At 39.8% G+C, this 17,576-nt stretch overlaps 1 protein-coding gene across 1 annotated transcript; it reads left to right on the top strand.

The window, feature by feature from the left end:
* scinlb (scinderin like b) lies at positions 1–15,722 on the top strand. The gene is made up of 17 exons (XM_062428843.1): positions 1–135; positions 2,390–2,577; positions 3,931–4,085; positions 6,242–6,403; positions 6,835–6,984; positions 7,799–7,888; positions 8,275–8,407; positions 8,596–8,684; positions 8,896–9,111; positions 9,204–9,337; positions 9,640–9,730; positions 10,883–11,053; positions 11,161–11,335; positions 12,001–12,116; positions 12,269–12,346; positions 12,506–12,566; positions 14,866–15,722. Exons 2-17 carry the CDS (start codon positions 2,397–2,399, stop codon positions 15,024–15,026), a joined length of 2,163 nt encoding a protein of 720 aa, XP_062284827.1. The 5' UTR covers positions 1–135; positions 2,390–2,396; the 3' UTR covers positions 15,027–15,722.
* Positions 15,723–17,576: the final 1,854 nt, after the last annotated feature.

Genomic DNA, 17,576 nt, shown 5'->3' on the forward strand with positions numbered 1-17,576 from the left:
CCTCTTCCTCCTCCTCCTCCTTCACCACCAATACACATTATAACATAAAAACGATCTGATCTCGACTTACTCCTGCATTAACAGCCTCCATCAGCGGTTCAGTTCCTCTCTCCTGTGTGATTCATCTTTCAAACTGTGAGTTCACTTTTTGTAGTAGCCTAGTCGTGCATTCACCCTGTGTGACTTTTTCGGACTTTGGCACATATCGGTGTAACTGGCATGCGTATAAATCGTGCAGGATCTATTATTTGATATAAAAAAAAGGCTGCACAGCTCGCATTATCAACTGTGTCGGTGACGCTTTGTGTTATTTTGCTCCTGTGTAGCGGATTAATTGTAAAATTTGAAGTGATTGTAATTCCAGATGTGGAGGGTTGTGCTCGTTGTAACGGGGTTTCTGCACAGCTGTGCCACTGAAAGAACGGGAAAAGTATAATGTAAAAGATTGGATTCGTTTTAGTGGCAAATTGCATTGCTTGTTATGAAGGAAATAAAACAGTTATACTTTGAGAGTGAAAAGCGAAAGAGCCAATATTTGAAGTGCAGGAAGTAGCTAAGTGTTTGGATGTTATGTAATGCTAAAAAAGAAGAAGAAAGAAAGCAGAAAGAAAGGAAAGAAAATTTAAGCTGTCCGAAATGTGAAAGCAAAATGGATAAAAGCAATAGTTTTCTCATTCTTTACAGATGCTTTTGTCCGAATAAATAAGTAAATAAGTGACATGTTACTGATCAGTCAGCAGAGGAAAAGCAGAGCCGCAGATGACCTGAAGTCATTAGAGATGCTCTTCCCAGCAGACATCTCTGCATTTATCCCTGCAGACCTGCAACATCATTATTAACTCTGCTTTCTAGACAGTGCATGTTCATTAATCTCAAATAGACTTAAGGTTTGTACATGATGCAGCACTTATTGATCAGTCTGTTCCAGGAAGCCAGCCAGATGGTTATTTTTCTGCCCTGAAACTTGAGCTGCAGGCCGCTCATTTAATACACAGCTGAACAAACTCCACAATATTATTACTGCTTCAGATGATGGATGGTTGTTTGGATTATCTGTGGTTGATGTGGCTGGCAGGTTTTTATATCCAACAATATGATATTTGATATCGAACTGTAAATAATAGTTAAATCATGCACATGGAGCAGCAGGATGTAGTTACAGTATGTAGATCATGTGTGCCAGTGAGGAGGCGGACATTGTCAGTGTTGTGTCATCACAGTCAACGTCATCTTCACTGCAGCAATAATCCCAGTTCCACACCGATTTGTAATCTGGCTCTTGTGTAATCAGGGGGTGGGAAACTGTAATCTGTATAATCTTGCAACCTTCAAAGGCTCACCCTGATCACAACTTTAAATTTATATTTTAGAAATTGAACTTGCCAGTATCAGCGATGCTGATGAGTTATATCAGAATGAGGCACAGTTTTTTCATGGGGTTAATTTATTGGAGCAGGCTGCAGATAAGTGTGTGCTGTAGTAATAAAATAAGTTTTGTCTTCACTCCATATCAGCAATAAAAACAAGTATTTCATGCATGTTGAAGCTGTGTGGATACCTGTGTCCACTCTACACAGGTCCTCTCACTTACGATTGCAGAAGTGTTATAAACTGATAACGGTACAAAGTTCCTGTATCAGCCTGGTTTCAGTTATTAAAAACTTGCCCACACTTTGTTTCAGACAGTGTTTTACCAGCTTTATTATTAGAAATTAAGTTAGGAGAAGCTGTGACAGCTTACAAATGTTCTTTAGACGACAACATGGACATGATCCAAAAGACTAAGGCTCAACGCAACTTCAAATAACATGTATCGCCCTACTTTTCATAAAAATCTGTTTTGTTTTTGGCAATGCATTAATGAGAAATCCCAAAGTGTTTTTAAAGGGTTACCTGCCACAAAGAGTAGGGAAGTTCCTACATCTGTAGTTAAAAATTCACCCAAATATGGGGAAGGTGTTTTTTACCTGACAGTGACATAAATGTCAGTGTATGTAGGAAAATCCTCCCAACGACTGATGCATCTGAACAGTTAACATGTTTGACAGCAGCAGCAGTAGATGTCCATTAGCAGGTTTAAGAACTAGTTTGTCTGGTTTAGACTTAACACCGAAAGGCCACAAATGGAACGAGGCCTCATTTCAAGAATGTATTTACAATCACTGTGGGCTGTTACCCACAAAGCATGTGGTACAATAGTCATCATACCAACAAAAAACACTAACATCACCTTTGCATTTTTTGTTCAATGCATCTCTCTTGTCTTCTGAGACCTCTGTGAGGATTTTGCATTGCAAAAACATTAAAATCATGTTTTACTCTGTCTGGATTTCCATATTTCTACCTCCTCCTCATTATTTCTCTCTTTGCCTCTCTTCCTCTCTCTCAGAGCTATCATGGTTTCCCATAAGGAGTTTGTGGGTGCAGGGAAGGAGCCGGGACTGCAGGTGTGGCGTATTGAGAACCTGGACCTAAAGCCAGTACCTAAGGCCCTGCAAGGCAGCTTCTACACCGGAGATGCCTACCTGCTGCTCTTCACCACCTCAGCCCCTTCACACAACATACACATGTGGCTCGGTAAGACAAACGCACACATTCAGCTCGTCAGATTATGCTTTTTGATAACCAGGAACTTCATAAACATAATAATCCACTTATAGATTTATTACCTTTTCTTTGCTTCTTTTTTAGTTATTTAATATTAATAGCTGTTTGAAATCTTGCTGCAAGTCTTGCTTTAAATAAACAGTGTCATCATTGTGTTTCAAAACAGGAACAGTCTTACATTACATTTTTTTAACAAATAATCTATAACACATTAAGTATCAGAAGCCATTTTGCTTGAGCATGTTGCCAATAGGGATTATATCACATGTCTTTTTAAAATGTACTATTCTATTATTTGATTTTTTTTTACTCTGAGGTTTGTTCTATGTGAGGACAAGTTAATTTCTATGTATTTCTAATTTAAAGAGCAATTAAGCAATGACTCTTGAAGTCAGTGAAAGTACTCTAAATTGTGCTTGTTTAAGAGGATTAAATGTATCATAATGTGCTATTTTTAAAGAAAGGTATAAGCTAAAGTGAAACATTACTGCAATTTAAAAAGTGAATGAAAGGTGAAGGGTTTGTATGCACAAGAGTAAATATCTCCGCATTGAAATACTTTTTTTTAACTTCCTTACATGGCTGACACCTATAAGGTTGTGGTTTTAGAGAGACTATAGATCAGATGAGGCAGCTGACATCAGTGCTGAAGCACCCTCTCGTGCGAGTCACTGAAATGTTGCAGCAGTTTGTAAAATTCCTTTCTGCAGACACACACAGTTCCCTCTCTGTGCCGTGTGCTCTGATCATAAGCCAGATCGGTGCAGAACAGACTATGACATGCAACTTTTAATCTTACACTGAAGGCTTTTTCTCATGCTCGCTCAGTTATTAGTTACATAATAATAGCCTAAACAAGTCTGCTGCATGACTCATATCTTGCATACCTCTGTAGGCCACAAAGAGCAGGCACTGGTCCCTACATGTATGGATGTGCTGTAGGCTACCAGGCTTCCTCACAGTCCGCAGGCAGATGGGCTCTATAGTTCTCGGGTGCCAGTGTAGCCATCTGTAAGATGAACACATGAACATAATAAATCCCTCTCTCTGGGATCAATGTTAGTCTTAGTCATGTTAAAAATATGGAATAGTTTTATCCATGTTGTGTGCCATCTGGCAGTAATAGCAGGATACAAAGCGACTCTGCTGCAGATGTGGTCAATGTGATTCAAAGCCTCCGTGCCTGACTAAGAGGTCCTCTAAGTTCACTGAAGAGACTTGTATGCTACAAGTTTCTCTGCTAATGGAAAGTAACTCAGTGCTTTTAGAGAAACTTGATCTTTGAGCACTAATGTGATGCTGTTAAATGACTTCCTCTTCCAGGCGATGAGTGCTCACAGGATGAGAGTGGTGCTGCCGCCATCTTTGCTACACAGTTGGATGACTTCCTGGGTGGTGGGCCTGTGCAGTTCAGGGAGGTGCAGAACAGTGAATCCAACACCTTTGTGGGATACTTCAAGTCAGGCATCAAGTACCAGGTGAGCTTCATGGGATGGCAGGGACAGCTGTGTCAGTATCTGAATGAAAGGTACTCTAGTAGTTTGGGACCCAAACAAGGAGTGTAAGTGATTTAAGATGTAGGAAGTAAAAAAAAGTTCATTTCTGCTATACAAAATTTGGTTTACTTTTCAGACTTTTCTTTAATTTTACTGTACAGTTTTATCTCCTCTGGCCTCTACAGATTATTCAAATGAAATGGTTTGTAAAGGAAAAAAGATAGACTAACAATCATAGATATGCAGCGTCTGATGAGGGGCTGCAAGGAACATTGCTTTGTTTAAGAGTTCACACCATAGACTTTATACACAGTCTAAAGTTGACAGTGACAATGCTACCATCACTACCATTTAGCAGGTATAATGTTTGCCATCTTGGTTTAGTGTATTAGCATGCTAATATTAAATACAAATAAACATTTTGACGCTACACGAAATGTTGAGGATCATCACAGTGACTGCAATGAGTGTGTGGAGCAATTTTGATGGAAATCAACACATAAGCTATTGTCACATTTCACACCAATGCTGTCATGCTCTGAGGACCATGACTGTACAAAAGTCATCCTAAAGAGACATTTCAGTCTGGACCAAAGCAGTGAACAGACAGACCAGCTTTGCCATGCCCACACCACTAACACGGCGGCTAGCTCTAAAAGGTTAGCTCCAGATGAATGACTGCATGAATGAAAGGATCAGTTCTGGACAATCAATTTTAAGGCAGTGCCATCTTTTTCTTGTGTGCTCAGTGTGCTGTTCATAAACGTACGCCACTGAATGTAATGTGAGAAGTGGAGACTTTATATTTGTCTTTGACCTAAATATGCTAGGTTTAATGATTGTCAGCAATCCATGAACTTTGCCATGCAGTTAAGTCGATGGGTCTGAAGTTCAGAGGAAACAAAAGGCTCCCCTCTCACTATTTAAATCCCAGGGTGTGTCTAAGACTGCAACCAAGGACACCAGCCTGTTCAAAGGAAGACATTTTGAAAGACACAAGCTGAGCCACTTTTTTTTCACCAGCCATCTGTTTCTCATTGCCATTAAAAAAACCATCCAAACTCCTTCCTGGCTTTGGTTGGATGTAATTAGCCCAAATACTTGTTTACTGGCTCTGCATAGTCGGAGAGTGGAAACTCTGTTCTGCATATGTGCAGGAACTTATCTTCCACACACACAATCACACAATGTTCTTCATAAACAGAGCGAGAGGCAGAACTAAAACTCATTATCTCTTCATAGTTTTGGTAACTCCACTGTTAGGAAACAATCCTTCTATTATAGAATCAACAGTGCCTGCATTGCTGCCATGGAAAGTTTTACTGGCTCTCTCTAGAGAAAGGCATAAAGACGAGCAGCACGAATGTGGTTTCCATTTTGAGCCGCTCCTTCACATGCTAGCGCGACTCTGTGTCTTTGTGGGTAAAAGCAAAGTCCTCAAAGGACAATTTAAGACTAAGGAAGTCCCCTTTTCAGTTGTTTCTCATGCACTGACAGGGGGCTAAAGTTTGCTTTAGTTTCTTCATGTTGAATGTTTCATCCAGCCTTATCGGTCAAAGCAATCACTTAAATTTTTTCCAGCACAAAATGGGTCTGTTGTTCATTTGCATTGCTTGTAAATACCTGTTTTGTTTAATGGCTTCACCAAGGACGGCACATTACGAGACAGTCCTGCCTCCAAGGTACAAAACTGTTGTACAGAACAGACATGATCCTCCTTCTGTCCAGAAGCAGGCATCATGTTAGTGATATTTTCCTCCATCTGATAAGGTTTATTGGTTGTGCTAGCTGTGATTTTTGATTCGTAAATAAATCCCATTATTTAGCAGTAGAATTTAGGGCCTTCTTTTCTTTGAGGTTTTACAGCGTTGCGTAAAACTCATTTCACCTTCATTGTGTCGCAAGTTTTGAGGCTCTTTGTTGTCATGAACTCCACACATCCTGCCTCAAAACTCTCACTCATACATGTGTAACTGTTTATGTTGTCACCATGCTACAGCTGTAAACTAAATACCATAAGCGTGTTTGATGTAAATTCAGGCGCTTTCTCTTCCCTCAACTGTGCTTATGTACCTATATTTATATTCAGCCAGTTTTTCCAAAACATGACCTCCTTAAATGATTATTTTTTGTCACAGAAAGGAGGAGTGGCATCAGGTTTTCAGCATGTGGTGACAAATGACATGAATGTGAAGCGCCTGCTTCACATCAAGGGTCGGCGGGCCATCAGAGCCACAGAGGTGGACATGTCCTGGGCCAGCTTCAACAAAGGAGACTGCTTTATTGTTGACCTGGGAAAGGTAAGCAGGTTTGATCTGTTTGTGTGTGAGTGATAGAGGAAGAGCTCAGGTCCTTTACTTATGTAAAAGTAAAAGTAGCAATACTATAATTATACTTCTTATGAATTACGTTTTTTTATTTTATTTTCAAGACTGAATGTTGTTTAATCTGTTACAATGTAATATACTTTATAAGATCATAATATCTTTTATGACATTGTAAAATCTTTATCTGAAAAATAATTAAAGTTGTCAGATAAATGTAGTGGATGTGCACTATTTGTACAATGTATTTACACAAGTTAACAAAGGTAAAAGAGTGTGTATCTGTGCATATGCTTCTTACTGGGAGACTACTAATAATTACTGTATCTGTTGTGGTAATGATGACATGGCTCTGCACTGTAATAAGTATGTTTACTGTATTATTTTCCTTTTTACCTCCCCTGTAGGATGTCTACCAGTGGTGTGGCAGTGAGTGTAACCGCTTTGAAAGGCTGAAGGCCTCTGGGGTTGCCATCGACATCAGAGATAATGAAAGGAACGGCAGAGCTAAGCTGCACATGGTGGAGGAGGGGGACGAGCCAGCAGAAATGATACAGGTGATACATACACACACACACACACACACACACACACACACACACACACACACACACACACACACACACACACACACACACACACACACACACACACACACACATATAAGATCATGGTCACTTCTGGGTACATTACATAGATTTCCGTTCATTTTCTGGGGACTCGCCCTCACCCTAACCCAAACCTAATCCACTGTCCCAAAAATCAGCATTTTCCAAATAAAGGTCACAGCTTTTGTCCAAGCCATTCCCAATTAACTGGTCCTATGTCTTAAATGTGTCCCCAAAAGTAGCTTATGACAGATCCCACACACACACATACACACATACCCACATCCTTCATTTTCTCTGCCTCTCCTGATGGATCTCAGCCACACACGCTGAAATTTTCATCCCAAATGCAGTCTCTTGTGCTCAGAAGCTATAAGTGTCGTTGATGCGTTTTCACGGCCGAGTTAGTCGGCGTGGGAATGAGTGGACACAATGTCGTCCTTTGTAGTGTGCTGCTCATGTGCCAACTCTGTGCCAAGGCAGCATTGTAAACACTTCCTTTACAACAAGCAAGAAGGATGAAGTCCAGAGAGTCCTAATGAGAGGGAGGGAGGGGGTTTAGTTTACAGAATACATTAATGAATTCATTAAGAGCTTTTTTTAATCTGAGAAAAACCATAAAACACAGAGTCTAAAAAATAAACAACTATCAAGGTTACTATGTGAGTATGTGTGTGTGTAAAAAACACATTTGTATTTTCTGTAAGTGCTAATTGTGACAAAAAAAGGAACACATGGATTCATTTGTGTGGTTTTTATGTAGGCTCTGGGGCCCAAATCCACCATTGCCCCCAGTACTCCCGATGATAACAAGGTGGACACAGCCAACAGGAAGAAGGGTGCCCTCTACATGGTGAGTAACACAAGCTCAATTCAACTGAGTGTACTTTAGGTGGAAAAAATAAGATTTCATATGATTTTGAAAACCAAAAATTCAATATTAAATCCTAGATCCCGTCCTAATTCATGAGCTACTGAACAAAACTTTTGAAATCAGACTAAATCACAGGTTTGAGCACTGCTTGTAAAGAGAAAATGTCAATATATGTATTTTCCATACTATGAGTCCTTAAATGTAGTTCATATGATAAAGTCTGCACCATTACATTCTGCTGTTAAAAAGTAGGATTTTTAATATCATAACAACAAAAGTAGTTTTAACGACAGTGAACAAACATCCTGACTTACCTGAAATTGGAAAAGCGAGCTGGTAGCTGATGATTTCTCTCTATTTTGCAGATTTCTGATGCTTCTGGTTCGATGAAGGTGTCATCCGTGGCTCCATCCAGTCCTTTCAAACAGGCCATGTTGTCTCCTGAGGAGTGTTACATTCTGGACAACGGGACAGACAATAACATCTTTGTGTGGAAAGGTGCCAACACAATTAAAGATTCCATAACACAGCAGAAGGAACATCTGTTTGACCTAGATTCACTCTAAATGTTGTAAATTTGTAAAAACTGGTTGTTGGTAGGAATTAGTTTACATTGCGTCAAAGTGGCACAAAGTTAGATAGTCAAAACACTTGTCATCATATCATCCTTCTTTGACTCCAAACAGGTCCCAAAGCCAACATGTCAGAGCGCAAAGCAGCCATGTCAGCAGGTCAGCAGTTCATCAAAGACAAGGGATACTCCAAAAGGACGCAGGTAAAGCCGTCACGTACATTATCACTCTGACAGAAAATATAGATGTATTACAGAAAAGCAACATCCTCCCCTCATGATTAGTGTGATTTCTGAGAATTTTCTTCTACTGTAAAATTCATATAAAAACCATTGAGGCCAATAAATCTTGAAGAGGCAGACGCAGGTAATTAAACACAGACTACAATCTCTCTCTGTCTTATTTCCCTTGCAGATCCAGGTGCTTCCTGCAGGAGCAGAGACGACCCTGTTCAAGCAGTTCTTCAGTGACTGGAAGGACAAGGATGAGACCACCGGCCCCAGTAAGGCCTACAGTATTGGCCGCATTGCCAAAGTGAAACAGGTGCCCTTCGATGCCTCCACCCTGCACTCTGACAAGGCCATGGCAGCTCAGCACGGCATGGTGGACGACGGCAAGGGCAAGGTCCAGGTAAGAGTGTGCTAAATAGAGAAGAAAGGCCTTTATAAAGCAGTGTAGTTGGTGAGTTGTGTACAATAGAACAGCTGTGGTCTGGCTTTTAGATCTGGCGTGTCGAAAATGGCGATAGGGTGCCAGTGGATCAGTCTACCTACGGTCAGTTCTACGGCGGAGACTGTTACCTCATCCTCTACAGCTACAGACAGGGAAGCAGGGAGCAGCACATCATATACACCTGGTGAGTATGTGTGCGTGTGTGTGGGCTGTAAATATATTTACATACATAAAAACATGCACACAGTTATTACTGTAAGAGACTACAGATCAGAATCTGCACTAGAGCGAATGCACCAATTACACTGCCACACCCGTGCTAAAACCAGAAACTGTGCACACTAGAAACATGATTATCTGATTGTTGTAAAACCATTAAGAATGTGTGTGTTTGTGTGTGTGTGTGTGTGTGTGTGTGTGTGTGTGTGTGTGTGTGTGTGTGTGTGTGTGTGTGTGTGTGTGTGTGTGTGTATGTGACTTTGTCAGGCAGGGGCTGAAGTGCACTCAGGATGAACTGGCAGCCTCAGCGTTTCTCACAGTAAAGCTGGATGACTCAATGGGAGGATCCCCCGTTCAGGTTAGAGCTTGAAATAGACACACCGCGCACCTTTATTGTTTTTTTCAAGGTAACATTGCTTGACTTGTTCTGTCTAAATATGAGAAGAGGATTGTGTAAGCAGGGTAAGATGTTGCAGCAAGCTATCATAATTGAGAACTAAACCTGAAACATTTATACAGGAACAACATGCAGATTTACCATCTTAGTAATTAGCTCCTAGAGAAACGAATCAGTAAGAAATTGTTTTTACTGCAGCAGTGAAGTTACCCATCAGTGCTGATGAGGACTGAGATACTCAGATCTATTAAACTGTAGTTATTATGGAGGATTTAGTAAAGCTGACCAAAACTATTATCTTAATAGTAATTTCAATCTTCTGTCCTTCAAAAACAAGGAACCCAGGATGGCCAGCAGAGGGCGGTGTTTGCTTATTTTTCTGATCTCACACTACTCATGTTGTAGCACTTCTTTATATACACCACATAATAACTTTAGATAACAGAGTTATGGCTGTAAATCCAAAAGGTGGTGCCACATCACCTACTAACCTGTGAAGCTTTAAAACTGAAAATCAAAACTGAATCAGTTACTTAAGATTGAATTCCATCAAAACACCACCAATAATCAGTATTAAAAAATGTGTTCTAGACATTTTTATAGCTTACTAACATAAGTATATACTTATAGTTTTATACATTTTCACTAAAAAACCATTTGTCTTAGGTAGTTTTTGTGTTTTAGCACCTTTACTTCAAAACACATCTACTTTACATCACAAAGACCATTTGTGAAAGACCCTACAGTGTTTGAGAAATTTGAACGCACTGCTTTACCACACAATGATTATGTAACATTGACAAATCCCCATTGACGCAACATTAAGCAAGTTTCAGCAATCTGCTACACCAAAAATCAGAACATGTAGAATTTGTTTAATAAAGGTCAGCAAGGTCAGTCTACTGATAGACATTTCATGTTTTATGTGCTATGGTTTGTTATGGTCAAAAATGGGGATATAACTGAAACATTATATCATTGTAATTTCTACCGTAGTCACATTAACATCAATTATTTTTCCTTCTCTTCATGTTCTATTACCTATTATGTAAAATAGAATAGTTAAAACAACCTTCTTGTGGTGTTTCTTAATGGCTCAGCTTTCATCCACAGGTGAGAGTGACTCAGGGCCAGGAGCCTCCCCACCTGATGAGCCTGTTCCAGGGCAAACCCATGATCATCCATAGCGGAGGAACGTCACGTAAAGGTGGACAGGTGCAGGCTGCCAACACACGCCTCTTCCACATCCGGCAGAGCTCCTCCCGTGCTACGCGTGCTGTAGAGGTGAGCTGTTTTCCAGTATACAGCTTTTTGTGTGTCTTTGACCACAAGACATTGTGTGTAGGGATTCCTTATTACCACCTCTTACATGTCTACATTTGTCTCCTCAGGTTGAGGCTTCTGCCTCCAATCTGAACACCAATGATGTATTTGTGCTGAAATCCCCCAGCGCCCTGTTTGTGTGGCGGGGCGTGGGTGCCAGTGAAGAAGAAATGGCGGCTGCCAAGCATGTGGTGGACTCTCTGGGTGGCAGCAGTAGCCAAGTGTCAGAGGGCAAGGAGCCAGGTGGGTAATCTCTGATGTTCAACATACTGTATGTGACTGCAGAACTGTTTAACAAGGTTGAACAAGGTTTAACAACGTTGTTACTTGATACGTCCTCAAACTGGGGGTGAGGTGCTGGTCAGGATGGCTTTTTCTTTATCTGTAGGTGGTGATATAAGAATATCTTAGACACAGCTGTTCTCATTTTAACATGGAGGGATGATGCATTGCCACTCCTACACATAGTAGCCTTATGACTGCACAGTAATTCAAAGTCACAGTTTTAACAAAATAACAGATATATTTAATCTTAGACATCATTGGCCTAATTATGACATAACTTTAAGGAATAAAGCAACTCAACTACTATTTGACCTGATGAGTGTTTAATGGCTATACAGTCATGACTGATTGCTATATGTGATATCACGCCCACAGATGTAGCTTTCCATACAAATTACACTGATATGCTCAGTGGCTGATTGGCCTGATAAGATTTTAATGAGTCATAACTGCTGCACTCCTGGTCTGGTTTGGATGAATGTTGGAGGGGTGATCTTGTTACTGACTAGTGCAAAGAGTGCCTGCATTACTCTTGAATGTGATTAATTTCCTGTTCAAACAAACACACAAAATATGAGACAAACTACTTGGAGCTAATGGTTGTTGTGTTTCCTCTTTCCCAGCTGACTTCTGGTCTGCTCTGGGCGGTAAGAAGGATTACCAGACCTCCAAGAGTCTGCAGAACGTGGTCAAACCCCCACGTCTGTTTGGCTGCTCCAACAAAACTGGAAGACTTATTGTAAGTTACAGATTGAAATAATAAAAGTTTGTTTTTCTTAGTAGGGCTTACATGTGTAGAAGATTTCATTTAGTCCACTCTATCAACACTATTATAATAATATACTTTAATACACTATTTTTAACATCCAGTCTGTATTTTTTTGCACTCAGGTTGAAGAAGTACCAGGTGACTTCACTCAGTCAGACCTGGCCACTGATGATGTCATGCTCCTGGACACCTGGGACCAGGTAAAATAAGCTCACTGTCATAATCCATCATAAATGGAGCCTGTAAAACAATTATCAATGATTCATTTTAAACCTCAGAGATATTCTACAGATGAGATAAAGGCCTATATAAAAATCTGCATTGAAGACTGTCTAACTGTGAGTTTTTCCTCCTTGCAGGTCTTCCTTTGGGTTGGCAAAGACGCAAATGCAGAGGAAACTACTGGAGCTCCAAAAATAGGTTTGTTGCACTAAAACCCTTAAGGGAGAAACACATGTGCCACTCAGATCGTACTGTCTAAAAGCAGACACTTGCTGCCAGACAACATTACATAGCTGTTGTGATTGGCAGAACGAAGCAGGTGGACCCAAAGGCAAGAAACATAAGAGCAGAGCAAGGTTGAAGATTAACTTATTTATTCTAGGCTTGTGCAGGCAAAAAACAAGCTGGCAGGTCAAAAGCAAAACTGAACAATGTAGAGCTGAAAAAACTGAACAAAGAAACTAATGAAACAACAAGGAACATGTGGCAAGACGTAAGGGCAAACTGTGTGCTGATTGGCTGGGGAAGACATGGGGAGCAGCACAGGGCTAATGAGACTGAATGCAGGACAGGTGTGGAGGGACAAGCAGGCTGGGAAAACAAGAAAAAACAGAAAAGGAAATAGCTACTGTGAGCTGAGGACAAATCAAAAACAGAACTTCATCCATGAGCCAAATAAAAGCCCACAATATAATCATGCATTATCCTCTTCATATTTAAACTGTCATTCACCAAACTGTCCTGGAATTTTATAAATATATCTCAAATAAGTGCACATACCACACAGAGCAAACATAACAAATCAACTTGAGTGAATAAACTTCAGCCTTACACTGCCAGCCCAAGAGCCTTTACCAAAAAGACCAGAAATATAAATTGCTGCTGACAAACAAGAACCAATAAATCTGTCAAACGTGTTAGTCTGCATATCCAGGCTGCATGTAACATAAACTGGACTGAAAGGCAACTGTTACTCTGAGTTTCAGTTCATTTTTGCCCTTTTATTCCAAAGAGACAATGTAGAAGGCAACCGTTTCTCAAGTGGTCTTTAAATAAATCAGCAGCCTCTCTTATCTGCCCTACTGTGATTTCAGTCTTAAACAGACAGGGCATATAGAGTCAGACTGTGACAGAACGTAAAATGTTGGGTATACTGAAGGTAGATTAGGATTTTTTAAGGCATCTGGATAGACAATATGACAGTAAACTTTGTACGAATGAAGATTGTCTGTTGGTTTTAAAAGAATCTCTCACAAATTCACTTTACAATGAGAATATTTCCCTATAGCTCTGAGGATCCACTCTCACCACTAACCTCCAACACAGAGCTGCACTTAATGAAAAGAATCAAATAAGATTAGCCTTATAATATATTACTAATGTCATTTTTGTTCTTCTTTGTAACAGTTTTCAGGACAGATGAAACTTTTACGACTTTACAAAATGTTTTTAAGTTTTAATGAATGGTTTATTTTACGATTAAAATCACCTTTCTTCAAATGAAGGTATAGGGCTGTTAATCTGGTTATAGTTTAATACAGTATTCGGCTTCATTTTTGAGCTGCTCAATCAATATTTTTAGGGAACAATGGGAAAAATGTAATGAGAAAGGTGTTATTTGTAGTGACAAACTCAACTGGATTCATCACTCGATTCGAAAGCTCCCCTCAGCTCTACGAGTGTTTCAGCCTCTTTGGGTGTATTGTTTTTGTTTTACGGCTTGCAACAGTTTCTGGGCTGTAAAACCAGTTCAGTCAGGAGAGACTTCAATTCAATTTGATTGAACATCCATAATAAAAAAAGTCTTTGGCAATTAGACCCCATTGTGATGTCATCATGTTTATAAGGGGGAAGTGAAGCCGAGGGTAGGGTAGGATATCTCCTGATGGAGTCTAGAGACTGGTGGTGGTGATGTTGTGTTGGGATCTGGATGATCTCAGATCTGGATGCTGATGTGATGATGTGGAGGTGGTGATTTGCACTGAAATGACAGCTGACAATGACATAGAGAAGAACAGATTTAATGTTTGGCTGCTAAGACATGATCAGCTTATCTGATTTGTTAACTAAGAGTAACATCTCTAATCAGCTGATACCAGAGCAGCAGAGGTGAGGAAAGAGAGAGGAATGAGAATGAATGAATGAGCATTACACAACAACTAGCTGGTGCTAGTTGGTAGACTTATTGCTAAACAGTGAAACATTTAGCAGCTAAAGAGACAGATATTTCCCTCAGGAGTCGGTGGAGATCAAAACTAGTTACAAGGAGAGTGAGGATTGGATTCACATTTGCCAAATGAATGACAATGTTGCTCTGTGTCTGCTGAATGTGTACATTTTTTGCAGCCAAGTGGAGAAAAATATAAATAAGAAATGCAGGTTTAAATGTATTTTACTCAGAGTCAGTTGTCTGTAAAGAGGTTAGATTATTGTTCTCATTTTGTCTCCTGTGTTTGTCTCTTTATTTTTTCCCTTCCTCAATCTACTTCTCATGCAGCTAAAGACTACGTGGACTCGGACCCCTCTGGTCGCAGAGGACTTCCCATTACCACCATTAAACAAGGAGCAGAGCCTCCAACTTTCATCGGCTGGTTCCAGGCTTGGGACCTGAAAATGTGGGAGACAGACCCATTGGACAGAATTCGTGCCCGTTTCTGAACACCACACTCCAGACTCTTTCTTCCGCTATGACTCCTTACATACCCAACACTTCCTCTTGCCAGTTTTGTTTATCTTTACCTCCGATCCCTAAGTGCCAAAACCAAAAAGTTATCACTGTAATCAGATTGAGTGGCTGCCTCTATGCCTTGGTCACGGTGCAGTGCGCCGGATGCATCACATCAATAGTCATATGATTTCCTCTTGTAACATTATCTTTAATTGATAAAACTGGTGTATTGATCTGTTGAATCCAACAGCTTGTCACCTTCACATCTTCATCTGATACCCACTGAGGCTAATGTCACTAATTTGAATAAGAACTTGGAGAAAATGAAAGAAAGCCATTTTAGACAGCTGGATATACTCTCTGTTTCTCTCTGCTCTCTTTCACTGCAGTACACTAGGGTTCAGAGGACACCATCATGCTTTCCTATCTTTCTATCAGGCTTCACAGACATTTCTTTAGTTTACATTATTGCTACACTGTTTCTAAAAATGTTGTGTTTTATCTTTGGTACTGGAATGTTGGAAACGTAATAGAAGTTGCATGCTGCATTTTTTTTTTTTTATCATACTCTGTGCTTTTGAATTTTAAAAGGTGTACAGTGACATGTATGCGTGTCAGTTGTCTCAACTCTATTATTTGACCCTGAAATGCTTGCATAGGTCGCTTTTAAATAAAACTTCCAGAATTTCAAACCTGTGTTTTGTATTTGAATATTTTCAAGACTGGTTTGTAAAAGAATCACATCTCTCTTAAATGTGTACTAATACCCATTCTGCATACAGAAACTGTCAGAAGGATTATGAGACAACTCTCGCTGAGTATCTCTCTTTCTCTCTCTCGGGAAGAGAGAATGGGATCTAGTTGCAGCTCACAGCATCTGTCTAAGTAGGAAGAGGACATGAAAGCTGAGTTCACAGTTGTCCTTCACACACACACACACACACACACACACACACACACACACACACACACACACACACACACACACACACACAGGTTTCTTAGAGAAGAAACAGCAGCAAGTATTAAAACCTCAACATTTCTATTGCCTGCAATGCTACTTTCAGTTAAGCATGTAATCTAAATCTACAAACTCAGTGGATAGATGCTGTGAGAATGAAAAATATGTCTTAAACATTTGTATGATTTAATTTAAAAGGATGTGCGTCAGTACTAAATATGGCAAAGGAGTTAGTCAGTCGCCTTAGTCACTGCAACAGTTTGGAGACCATTGAAGGTCTTGTGTATAGAAAATCCCTTCCAAGAACTCTAAGGAGACAGATTTACCACTGACTGAGGTCAACAGTGAGGAAAAAATCATCTCATTATGATTTTTCATCTGAAGAAATTTTTAAATCCAGCTGTTTGGTTTCTTTTCAACATGGCTGAATTAAACCTCCTGTGAGGCTCGGGGGCACACATGGTATACATGGCAGCACTCCAGAGATGAAAGGATGAAACAATTGATTGATTGACAAAAATTAATTCATGATTGAAAATTTAAGATTTATTTTAAATATAAAATGCCAAAAAATTTACTGGTACCAGCTTCTCAGATGTGAATATTTGCTTTTTAAAAAATGTTTTAAAAAGTGTTTTATGCTAGTAAATGTAACTAATCTTTGGGTTTTTGAGTGATGATCAGACAAAACAAGTCATCTGAATATGTTAACTTGGGCTTCAGGGAGTAATGATCTGCATATTTCACTATTATACACAAAACGCTGATTAACTAAACTAACTTATCAGACCTATTGATAATGAAAATAATTGTTGTTCGCAGCCTTATGGTGACACATTGGCCTCAGTTTTTTCTGACAAAAATGAATATATAAATAGATAAACAATGGTAATCTTTTGAGTGGCTTGAAAATTCACTATTTAGCTGGGGGACAAAATTATTAATTTTACATCCAAGGTCACAGTTGATGATGTTGTACTTCAGTGCTCCAATTTTCTAACACATTTGTGATTGATCAGATTATGTATGTGTTGTAAAACTGAGCTTTTGGGGCTCTGGGGACCCAGCTTTGCTTTTACTGGTTTTTGAGAAAGATATGATGAGCGGATCTGTCATATAAACTATTCCAAGAAAATCCTTAGCTCAGCTCCATCAACTGAGGTAAGAAAATAAGGTCAGGACACAAAACCAGACCAAGGGGCTTGTTCAGATGTGTTGTGGAGCTTTAAATCCCCTTTTAAATCAGTTACCTATAAATCAACACTCACAAGTATATCATGTTGTCACAAACTGCAGAATAGACTGCAACATTGCAAATGACATAGGCATCCAAATGGAGTAGCTATGTCTATTTTTTATATGAATCAAGAATAGCTTTTGAAGGACAATGTGTTGACGGTTATTGAGCACTAAACACGAGATGGGACCTCTAAAAACCTTCCTTTAAATAGCCCTGCAGGCTGAACCCGCACAACAGGCTCTTACAGGCATTCAATGACACGGTAACCTGCATTACCAGCAGCCTCTATTGCAATGCGGCGGCGCTCCACAGATCTCTCCCCGCTCTTGTGTTGGCTGT

This window comes from Scomber scombrus, chromosome 11 (assembly GCF_963691925.1).
Source record: "Scomber scombrus chromosome 11, fScoSco1.1, whole genome shotgun sequence".
Classification (NCBI taxonomy): domain Eukaryota; kingdom Metazoa; phylum Chordata; class Actinopteri; order Scombriformes; family Scombridae; genus Scomber; species Scomber scombrus.

Excerpts from the sequence above, each read along its gene's own strand:
- scinlb (XM_062428843.1), top strand. The coding sequence starts at position 2,397 with ATGGTTTCCCATAAGGAGTTTGTGGGTGCAGGGAAGGAGCCGGGACTG. Across the intron at positions 7,889-8,274 it reads AGAAGGGTGCCCTCTACATG|ATTTCTGATGCTTCTGGTTC; the intron begins GTGAGTAACACA and ends TCTATTTTGCAG. Across the intron at positions 8,685-8,895 it reads GATACTCCAAAAGGACGCAG|ATCCAGGTGCTTCCTGCAGG; the intron begins GTAAAGCCGTCA and ends TTTCCCTTGCAG.